The following is an 11,704-nucleotide window of genomic DNA, read 5'->3' as shown; positions in this document are numbered from 1 at the left end:
GCTGTATAGGTGCTGGATAGGCTGAATAGGTTGAATAGGCTAGCTCTGATACCAGAATTTGTTGGCATATGCGGAATTTTTATTGATAAATAACAATGGATTACAAGGTTTTTTATTTTTGTGATGTAGAGCTGCTGCTCCTGCACAATGCTAGGCAGATTTTTCTGATCTGCATAAACCAGTACAATAGCACTCATTTATACTTGAAAGAGCCTTCTAGACTTCTAGATACAAGTAACTGACCCTTAGGAACATAGAACACCAACATACCTGAAATACTAACAGCCATCATCTAGAAATTTCTTTATTAAAATTACAAATTAATTCTAACATTGCTAACAAAAAGAAGAGAGGCCAAAATGTGGCATTGGCATGTTCATCAAGCCTTTACAAAAAGAGAACAAACATTATTTTGTATATTTTTTTTTTTAGTAAAAACACAGATTTCCTAAGACAAGTTGAATGCCAACAGACAAAATAAATAATCACATCCACATTTGATCATACAGATTGTGATTTATGACTCTGAATGATGGTTCTGCGGGTCTTGGCTTTGGCTTTTCATTTATTCTTTGGATGGGTTATGATTTATGAATCCGTACCACTAAGCTTTGTTTTTACCCCTTTTTTTTTTGGTCTCCTTCCTCTTCTTCTTCATCCATTTATTTGCTGATGCTTGGTTTTATCTGAACTTCTATATGGATTCTTGGGTCTGGCTAGTTAATACTTAATAGTAGATTGCAAAATGGGGCGTATAGGCTTATGTGACCCAATAATTAGTGTGACTGTGTGAGAGAAAATTATAAAATCAAAGGAGAATAAATTACTAAGGCCATGGAAATTAATATTCCCAAAAAAGACAAAAACAAAAGAGTAAACTTTTAATTTAAAAAAACCAGACCAAAATCTTTCTAACTTTTATAAAAACTAGTTTTGGTGGCACATCCTACCCCTTGTTTGCAAAAATTAAGATAGAGCTTTTGTCATGACCCAAACCCAAAAGGGTCTAAAGCATGAGAAATACATCCCAAGGGTAACTGTAGATTTTTCCTTTTTGATAATTCAAACTGTAGAAGATCTTTCTTTACCTTTCTTTTCCACAGGATAAGAATATATAACCATACTAAAATCTCTATATTACAAGTCAGAGCTCTATAGCACATTTATGAACAATAACTAAAAATCATGTGCCTCCACATAATACATGAATATATTACAAAACTCTAATTAAATTACACAAAGTCACAATCTTATCAAGAATAAAAACCTTAACATCGAGTCTAGGCCTACCACGCCAAAGGCTAACAAACCTCAAGCGACCCACCTCCAATAGAATTAATTAAGGTCTTGTTGAACATAGCAAGATCGAGTCACCAACCATTTATAGCAAAAGTCTCCAAATTAAACATAGCAATCTAATCATCACCAAAGAAGTAAGCTCCATACCCAAGGTATAACTAATAATCTGAAAAACTGTTAGAGGGTGGGATGAGATAATGCCCAGTAAGTAGCATAATTAATGGGGGTGGGGGAAATGCAAGTTTCATGATAATGAACAGTTTACAAAACATGTTTTAGTTTGAGAAATTGCTAACTTATTGGATACTGCAAGATCATTTTCAATAATAATGTAACATGAATGATTAAATGATGAAACACAAAGTTTCTCAAAATAATACCATGAAACTATATATTATAATTTGTGAGCATTAACAATATAATTTCCAAAGCCATAATATCTAACATAAGGTAAATTATCACAAATATACCACATTACCACATAGATCGGTCAGGGGATCCACCCATTCACAACTGGCATGATATTGTCCTCTCTGGTATGCAGACTCTTGGCCCCATGGACAACAGCCTCACCCATACCCTCAAGTTTTTTCTCTCCCCCCATGGGCAGCAGAGAGAGTGCGTCAAATAGGACCTCTTTTGCATGTGGTCTCTTGGCCCCATGGGCAGTAGCCTCACCCACACATAATCAATGAACCTCTTCCCCCGATGGGCAGCAGGGAAGAACACGTTATCCAAAGTGAAAGGGCACTGACCTAGATTTGATTCCATTGTCACAAAGACTACAGAAACCAAATTGGGTGATCACCAGGAAATCACACATGGCATGGTGTCAAAACCACATAAAGCTCACAGGTATACATTTCCTTTCAAATACATAGTTTATAACTAGGTAGTTTTAGAAAAACCTTAAATAGTCTAACTTCCACAAAGTTTGTAAGGTTTTCAACTTCATTCTTGTCAAAATATTTTCTAACAATTTCCCACATAACAAGACAAAATAAGCATCTTTAATTTTTCTAATATACCATAACATCCAAGATTTCCTTATCAAAGATTAAATAAAAGATGCTCATTTTTCCATATCAATAATTCATGCATTTCCCCAAATGCAATACCAAATATGATGCATTTTCATATAAAATCATATGTATATATTAAGGTTATGACACAATAGTTTTAGGAAAATATAATTTCCATAGGTAGTTTCCAAAAGTGTGTCTAACCCAAAAACATCATTTATGCAACATGTTTATTTTTCAAAAATCCCATTAAAAAGCTACTTACCTCGCAACCGCAAAATCCTAATTCTCCAAGCTCCAAGGAGATTAGCTAGAACCTAAACAATATCAAGTAAATCTATCACAATAAGTATAGAGTTTGAAATTGCATCTAGCTACAATTTAGGAATTGCCAAAAAAGCACTTAATTAGGCAAGCCTAGTATTTAACCTCATCAATAATAATATAGACCACTTCCAGTTTCTCAACAAATTGATTCACAAGGCATAAACTCCAATTTATAAAGTTAGCCCATTTAATATCATCTCCAACATCATGACTAGCTTCCATAAAATTTACACTACATCAATAAGAGACCCATGAAAGCAAAATCAAAATATCCTCCAAGACAAGAAATTTAGAACTTAAACTAACTCCAAATAAACCCAATGGCAATGGAAAAATTAGATTTACCAACCATCACATGTTATAACTCAAAATCCCTAAATTTTCCACCATAAATAAACCTTAGGTAGTCATCATTAGCACAAACCATATACCCACTCATCAAATAATTCCACCAATAAAAAACCCATACATACAAACACATAAATATCACTTCCAATGCTCATAAATCACATGGGTATCATTATTAAAGCTTAGATAAAAATAACCTAAAGCAAAAGTGTAAAACTCACCAAAAAGATTAGAAATTTTTACCTCAAAAAAAGGATGTGAAGGTGCTTATGGGTTCATAACAATTTTTTGGTGATCTTGCCGAAAAAACTATGGTGGAAATGGTGGTGGTGGTGTGGAAGTGCTGGTGGAGAGGATGAGAGTGATAGAGAGGAGTGTGTTTAAGTGAAAAGAAAAGAAAGAAAATGAAAAGAAGAAATGAGATGGCCGGACATGAGAGGGTGAGATGGATTGAAATGAGTGGTGGGTAGTGGGGTTAGGTGGGGCACGTGGGAACCCAAAAAAATATCTGATCTTACACCTTTTTTTATTTTTTATTTATTTTTATAAAAAAACTGACAAGGACGTTACAGCTTTTATCTAAAGAACTATGAAATTATATACTCAAAAATTCATGTCATACCATGCTAATCTCGTTCATATAAAATTTTGATTACACAAACTTAGAGTAGCTATTTAACATAAGAATATCAATTTTTTTATGATAATTTTTTAGTACCTATTTTCTAAAGGCAATATCCACTCACTAAAAGTTTTTAAGAATGATAATGAATATAATTATCCTACATTTTAAATGTCTTTATGATATTTAGCTTAGTTTTTAATAAACACCTTTTTAAGCAAGAAATTAAATTAAAATAAATAATAATAAAAACAAGATAACAAAATATATATGTGCAATTGAAGTTTCCATTAGATAAATTTATAGGTCTAAAAGATAAAAATCTATTAAATTAGTGTTCTCTAGGTAACAAATAGAATACCCTATATCATTATTTCAACTCCCAAGCATGACTACAACATAAAGCTCAAAAATACGTAAAGAAGAATTTTGAGATATTAAAATTTAGTTTAGATATAGCAAAATAAAATATTTTAGAAATCATAAAATTTCATTAGAGTTTAATTTAGAGAGTAATAGTATTAGAATCATAATATAGATACTACTATTTATTTATCACATAGACTTCTTGTGGTTTTTGGTAGTTAGTAGTGGAACATATAGATAATAATTAGCAAATCACTTTGAAGATTTAGTAGGGTTCAAATCACATTAATAAATTGACTCTATTAAAAAAAAATCACTTTAATAAAAAGTTACCTATAAAACTATTATTAGTAAAGTGATTATGTTTATCTAGCATCATTGACTTTGAAGCCAAACTAACATAGACCCTTATTTGAGAATTGAAATTGGAGAACAAAAAAGGAACTTTTATAAACCAAATTAATCAAACTTTTTATAGAATGGAAGAAAAGAGGGAAACTTGGGGACCCATGTTAGAAATGTTGTAACCATTATGCCAGTCTTAGTCAAACTTGTATAGGTCCCAACTTGTATAGGCATGTGAGAGATTTTCTCAAGGGTCTCTACCTAATGGGTTCTAGGCCCTAGTTATGGTATTTTGCCTTTCAGTTTCCTTGTATGCCTTCACTACCTATTCCTTCATCGAGCCTGCTGAAAATTTTGTTCCTAGAAACGATGTCTCAAGGAGAGAGACTTGAGAGGTGACTGTTATGACAGATTGGTCTCATTCCTCTTGTACTGGTTTCGTATTTCAGTGCCAAATATGTAAGTATCATCAACTCAAAGCATTATAGTTTCAAGTTTCTAATTTTGGATTTGATTTGATTTTTTAAGGCATGCTTGGTGAGAAATTTGTCCTGAAAGTATGTTTTACCATTGCTAGTTATCTTGTCTATCCATCGTATCTTTTGTTTTCCTCTCATATATGTGGTTTCAACATCTTGTACTATAATCTATATAATATTAAATCTTCAAGTTATAAATTACATACAATGATGAGTCTTTATAATAACTTGGGGCTCTATTCAATAGATTAAGAGCTTCTAATATGAGAGATAAGCAAATCTAAAATATAATTCAAGTTCTTCTTTCTACTTATCAAAAAATTAAATGCTACTTTCTATGACAATGTGACAACTATGTTTTAGCTTGCACATCCCATACACAACTACAAATTAAGCATACAGTTCAACTTGCTCTTAAGCAAATTTGAAAGATGCCCACCTTTATAGTTTGTACATTTATCCCTACGCACACAAATGTAATAGCCTGCAAATCAAATACTTTGGAAGTCCAGAAGAGTCAAACTTAAGTTTTGGTTTTTAAGCAAAGTCACCCAATAGTTCTACCTTTGTGGGCTTTTAAAAAGGAGCATAATCATGATCTTGTACCTCATGATCAAGCTCACATGTTGCCCTCAAAAAGAAAAGTAACTGCTACCCAAGCCATTGAAGTGGATATGGCCTATAAGTATGGGATTCAACAAAAACTTCATGAGTAGTCAAGTAGAGGGTCGAGAAAATTTGGGTTATCTTTTATTAGATTATAACAACTATTTGTGTTCAAGGAGGAGAAATGTTATGAAAGAGGGAAATACAGGAGGCTTGCTGATTTATTTTCAGGAGCAACAAGCTAAGAACCCTTCATTCCTTTATTCGATGCAAAGGATATTGAAGAGAGTACTAAATTACTAATGTTGGTTATTCATTAGCACCTGTCCTAATTATAGGTCCAAAACAATTGTCCATGCCAAAACAATCATCAAGCTTTTGTTTGAGCAAACAAATCCAACCAATTGTTTTTTCTTTTAGGTTTGCATTATTAGTTTACTCTGTCCGTATTTTTTATTTATATCCTCTCAATGTTATAATTTATAATTTCTTGTGATTTCTACATGCTTGCCATAGTTCTATGTGTGTGTATATATATATATATATATATATGGTTAGATTAGAGGAAATTAGTTAAGTTTGTTCCCATGGAATGCAAATTGAGGAATAAAATGTCTTGGTGTCTGATTTTGATGCACAGGGTTATGTGTCATTGGCTTCTCAAAAAAGAAGAAGTTTGCAACGTTATAGTTATGTCAACTTTAGGATCCCGATTATGACTAGTCTTCCCATAGATATATATATTCTCAAGCTTTGTGTCTAAATTTCCCCAACTTTTGGCAGGTAGTTTGACAGTAAATTGTGCATTACTCATTTAAGTTTTGATTCAAAGTTTAACAACTTGGGTTTTGCTTTGGGAAGGATCTTCTTTGTCATCATATTCCTGGTGATAACCAATTGATTTTCTTAATGTGAAAATTGATTTTTTAATATGTTCCTTGGTTTTTCCAATAATAAAATTGTTTTATTAAATTTTTTTTTTTTGTTTTTGTTTTTGTTTTTTTGTTTTTTGTTTTTTTTGTTTTTTTTTTTGTGCAGGCATTTGCAACCATGTCTTCCACTTCCATTGCATCAGTCGATGATTGAAAACTCACCAAGTTTGCATTGGGTATGTACCATGTTTTATGGCAATCTATTAATGTATTTATTTATGCTTACAATATTAGGTGATGAGTCTCAGGTCATTCAAACAATGGCAAGTTTGCCCATTGGTTATGTACTATGTTTTATGGCAATTTGGTGTGTCTGTATTGTTATTGCGGTATGTAATACAGAGTGTCACTCTATTAGCTGCAGGTTTAGAGTATTATAAAAAAAATAACAATAATAATTATGCAAGTTCCCATTTGAAAGTTTTGGATAACTTATAATTATATTAACCTCGTAGTTCCTTGAGTTATTTGGATGTGAAAATGTGCATGCTTGGAAGTCACCAACTTCAAAATGCGGCAAATGCCACTCATGCAACACTTTGCCTTCATAATCAAGGTTTCTTTGATTGTGTTCTCCACCAAAGGGAAGCTTTTTTTTAGTATTCTATCAATTTCAGATTTATAATTCTATTACAACATTTTTCTTTTTGTCATTTTATTACTAGTAATAAGAGCAGCGTGCATGAAATTGTCAGTTTGTAAGCCATTTGGCACAAGTTAAGCCTGGAGAAAGAGTTTAGATTCCATTACATGTTCATCTCCTTATAATTATGGGTGTCACCCTTTGTTTCTCAATCGTTTTAGGTAGTTATGAAGAATTTGATTTATAGTTTTAAATTTTGATAAGAGAGTTTTAACAATGATATCATGTATATTTAATGCTAAAGTCTCCAACCCCAATGAATATGGGAAATTATAGATTTATGGGCTAGTATCAATTATCTTTGTAATTAATTGAGAGATGATGAACTCCACTTAGTTTTTTTTTTAGTAAGCATCAGTTGGTGCGGCTTTGCAATTTCCGTAAAGATTTCATTTTTTACTTTCATATTCATACCTTCATAACATTATATGCTTATGTTATTTCTTAGAAAATTTTTCATATGAAACAAAAAGAGTAAGACCCTCAGGCAAATACTGTTGAGAACATTTCTAATGCAACTAGTTATGTTTAGTGCTTATTCCAAAGAGTTGATACACAAATAAATTGCAGACATTGAAAAATTAAATTTTAATTTATTTACTTTAGTATTCTAATGTCTAAGCATTCAAATGGATTATTTGTGTTTAAATGTTAATTAGGCAAGATAACTAAGGGTGAAAAAGAAAATTAACAGGAAAATTAAGAGCACTACTTAACTAGTAAGTGCTGCTTACAAACTTTTTTCCTTAACTAGTAAGTGCTTCTCTTTTGCTTCTAACAAAATATACGTTTGGCTTTGTGTTTTGCCTAGAAATTGCTTGATTATGTCATTGAGCCATTCATGTAACAATAAAGTTAATTTTGCTAACCTGCAAGTGGACATGTTGATTATTAGCTTTGCACATTCTTTTTATTTAAATTTGTATTGTTGAGTTTTCAAACATCGTTATGTAAAAGCAAAGTAACATTATTCTGTAGAATCTTGTGTACTTGTTGTGAAGCTCTGAATTTTCTGATTTTGGTTTAAACTTGGAGTGTGTATAATCTTAACATTGATCTATACATATTAGATTTTTAAATATATTTTATTTTAGTTTTGATTTTGGAAATGCATAAAAGATATTTGTGAAATTATCTGTTAGAAACTTTGAAGTGATGTTAAGCTATTTTATATGCATGTTATAAAATATTTGGCCAAATAAGTGGAAAACGACATTGCAATAGTCAGCAAATGTTTTTTTAATAAATTGAAGAGGAAAAAAAAAAATAGAAATGTAAAAGTTGCTGCTTGATTTTATTTTATTTTTTCCATTCCTTTTAAAGTTTGAATTTTCAAAAGATTTGGTGACATATATTAATTCAAGTAGGAGATTTTTGAAACACTTTTACGTCTCTTGATTTTGAAATGGGACGTGAATAATCAACCTAGGACAGCTATCAATTTGGACTTAGCAATGGGCATGCATGCATTTCCGTGTTGAATAGCGCTTGTACAAGTCAATCTACAAGCAGCAACAACATGCACGGAGCCCTGATGTCAAATCACGGTTTATTCTACAGGGCTCCATGCAAGTTGTTGATTTGACAACAGGGTCATCAAGTTCACTTCCACAACTTTTGGTTTCATCTCCCTGCTATTATATAAACCCCTCATTCACAAAACTTGAAATTTTCTTTCAAAGTTACCAAAACGCTATGACCAAATAGTCTACCAAATTAGTAAAATTCTCCAATGCATGAGACTTCACATTCGCAGACCCACAATTCTTTTCCAAATAGACATTCAAAAACACTAAGCCTCCTTTAAATCAAGCCCAAATTCACTGAACCCATAAATTCATTCTCAATGATAAATTTCAAACTGAGAAAATCCCAAACTCTAATCTCAATGCACAAACTCACCATGAAATTAACTAGTCCCACTTCTCAATTTCCCCCAAACTTTCCAATACACAAATCCCAAAGGCCATTGTGATTCAATCTACTATATACCCTTTCACTCACAAAACCTGAAACTATCTTCCAATGTAAAATACCAAAACGTTAAGACCAAGTTATTTTTTAATACCAATCCCACCACCAATAGCTACAAAATCAGAAAAAATCTACAATGTGCCCGTTTGGGCTGAGAGTTTTCCAGCGTCTGCGTTTTTTGTTTTTTTGTTTTTTTTTTTTTTTGGCAGCCGCATAATATGACCAATTCAACTGTGAACAGTGCATAAATGCACTGTTTACGGACCCACATATTCCACTTTTTAACAACTTTTTTATTAAAAATGGGTCCCACAATACTATTCACGCATTTAAAAATTATTTTGCTACAGTATTTTCAGTTTCAGTTTTCAGTTTCAGCAAAAATAAGCTCAATCCAAACGGACCCAATGTATGATCCCACATTCACAAACAAATATGCAATTAAAAACACCAAGCCACTTCTAAATCAGACCCAAATTCCTTGAACCCACAATTCATTTTCAATAATAAATTTCAAATTTGCAAAGAAAATCCAAACTCTTACTCTCAATGCATAAGCCCACCACGAAATAAATCATAAAAAAATAAGACCCATTTCTAGTTTTCCCGAAACTTTCAACTACGCAAACTCAGAAACCATTGTGATTCAATCTAAAGAAAATAAATATAAAACTAGCCAACTGTAATGTAATACCAAAATGTTATCATCAAGATTCTTCATCAAAACAACTAAATTCAAAAATTATATAGAACTAGCAACCAATGGATCAATATATAGAACTGAATACAGCGATCAAAAATTATTTACATTGCAATTCAGCAGTGCAGAGAACAAAACAACATGATCAAACTAACAAACAAAAACAGTCGTGTAATTTAAAAGAATGACGCGATGTTAATTTGATATTTGAACCTATCATTCCTCTCACACTTCACAAACACTTTGACTTGACACTTGTATTTATAGAGTGACTATCAATTCCTAATTTAAACTCTGCATGATCAAACAAAACTAAACAACATGATATTATTATTTTCTTTATTTACATCAACATTATGTCTCGATGCCCTCAACTGCTTGCTCCCTCAGAAGCCGATGCGGCACTCCTGAGAAGGATTGCCTCTGCCAACCGTATAAACAAATTCCACGCCCTTGTCGTCTCCAAGTCCAAACCTCTTCCTAAAGCTCGGCATCACGAAATCCAGCAGTTCCTCAATCTCCAAGTAATCCAACGATCGTCTCGTCGCTCTGCTGGCCAAAAAACTCCACATCAAACTCCTGCCTCTCTTTCTCCACCGCGTCGTATTTCGAGCGGAGCTCGAGGAGTTTCTTGCAGGCATAGACGACAATGTCGAGAACGTAGCTGGACACGTTTGGGAGAGGCCAAACGGTGTTCTCCAGTTCAGGATCATCAAGTTCGCCATCGACGAAAGCCTTCACTATGCCAAACATCGTCGCTATCGCTACTGGCACCTTGACTAGCTCGCCGTCTGAGGTTATAAACGTTGCCACCTTCGTGGGTTTAGGGTCTGAGCTTCCGCCGTTGGTTGCCATAGTTGCTGCTCAGAGAAGAAGAGAGAGACAATTTGTAAAGCTATTGAAATATAACAATGGTTTGTGGGGGCATTGGAGTAGTGTTAGTTACTGGGATATTAACGTTTTCTTGCCGACGCGGCCCTCCTGAGAAGTATTGCCTCTGCCTCAGCCGTATAGACAAATTCAACGCCCTTGTCGTCTCCAAGTCTAAACCTCTTCCTAACGCTCGGCATCACGAAATCCAGCACTTCCTCGATCTCCAAGTAGTCCGCTGCCTTAACCAGATCAACGATCGTCTTGTCGCTCAGCTGGCCAAAAAAATTCGTCTCGAACTCCTGCCTCTCTTTCTCCACCGCTTCGTATTTCGAGATGACCGCGAGACTCAGCTTGCAGACGTAGACGATATGGTTGAGAATGTAGCTGGACACGTTCGGGAGAGGGAAAACGGTGTTCTCCAGTTCAAGGTCACCAAAGTCGCCATTGAAGAAATCCTTCACTACGCAGAATATCTCCACTAACTCTACTTCCACCTTGACTAACTTGTCGTCTAAGGTTTTAAACGTTACCATCTTCGTGGGGTAAGGGTATGAGCTTTCGCCAAAGGACGAGATGATTTGTAAAGCTATTGAAATAGAATAATGGTCTGTGGCTCCTAGTGGAGTGGAGTAGTATTATTTATTGGCAAATTAACGGCTACTTGCCAAATAAGTTTTGGTTCATATTTTATTTTATTTTATTTTTGTTTAGAATCTTAAAAAGCTACTTAATTTTATTTATTTTAACACACATTTTACAATATACCCTATATTAAAATTTTTATTTTTCACATTACCTAAAAACTATTCATTTTTTTTAATTCATTTCTCTCTTCCTTTCAAAATTTTTTTTTTTTTTTTTCCATTTCTCTATTTCTTCTTCTCTTCTCTCTAGACTCTCTTTTTTTCTTTTGTCAGAAGCAAACCCACAACCCCACCTCCATAATCCTAAACCCACAGCCCCACCTCCACAAACCCACAACTAACCACCACCACGCTTTGACCGGCCATTCTCCTCAAACCCACAACCCCATACTCACCACCTCCACAAACCCACACTCTAGCCATCCTCTCTCAGCAGCCCTTGCTCCGACCATCCTCTATCTATCTTCCTACCTAAAATCTCAAGGTTTTCCTCTTGGGGTGAAATAAGAAAGTGAAAGAAAGCC

At 33.6% G+C, this 11,704-nt stretch overlaps 1 protein-coding gene and 1 long non-coding RNA gene across 3 annotated transcripts; both read right to left on the bottom strand.

The window, feature by feature from the left end:
- Nucleotides 1-944: 944 nt before the first annotated feature.
- Nucleotides 945-3,387, bottom strand: LOC115987367. 2 transcript variants are annotated; one of them, XR_004091068.1, is made up of 3 exons: nucleotides 3,240-3,387; nucleotides 2,587-2,638; nucleotides 945-1,473 (listed from the first exon to the last, which is right to left on the bottom strand). It is a non-coding gene; the product is annotated as an uncharacterized LOC115987367 (long non-coding RNA). The 2 variants fall into 2 exon arrangements; XR_004091067.1 differs by lacking the exon at nucleotides 945-1,473 and adding an exon at nucleotides 1,951-2,081.
- Nucleotides 3,388-10,616: 7,229 nt separating this feature from the next.
- Nucleotides 10,617-11,069, bottom strand: LOC115986059. Its single transcript, XM_031108922.1, has one exon. It carries the CDS (start codon nucleotides 11,067-11,069, stop codon nucleotides 10,617-10,619), a length of 453 nt encoding a protein of 150 aa, XP_030964782.1.
- Nucleotides 11,070-11,704: the final 635 nt, after the last annotated feature.

The sequence above is a fragment of the Quercus lobata genome, chromosome 4 (assembly GCF_001633185.2).
Source record: "Quercus lobata isolate SW786 chromosome 4, ValleyOak3.0 Primary Assembly, whole genome shotgun sequence".
Taxonomy (NCBI): Eukaryota; Viridiplantae; Streptophyta; class Magnoliopsida; order Fagales; family Fagaceae; genus Quercus; species Quercus lobata.
The sequence above is the reverse complement of the archived record's forward strand: the minus strand, read 5'-3'. Positions and strand labels throughout refer to the sequence as shown.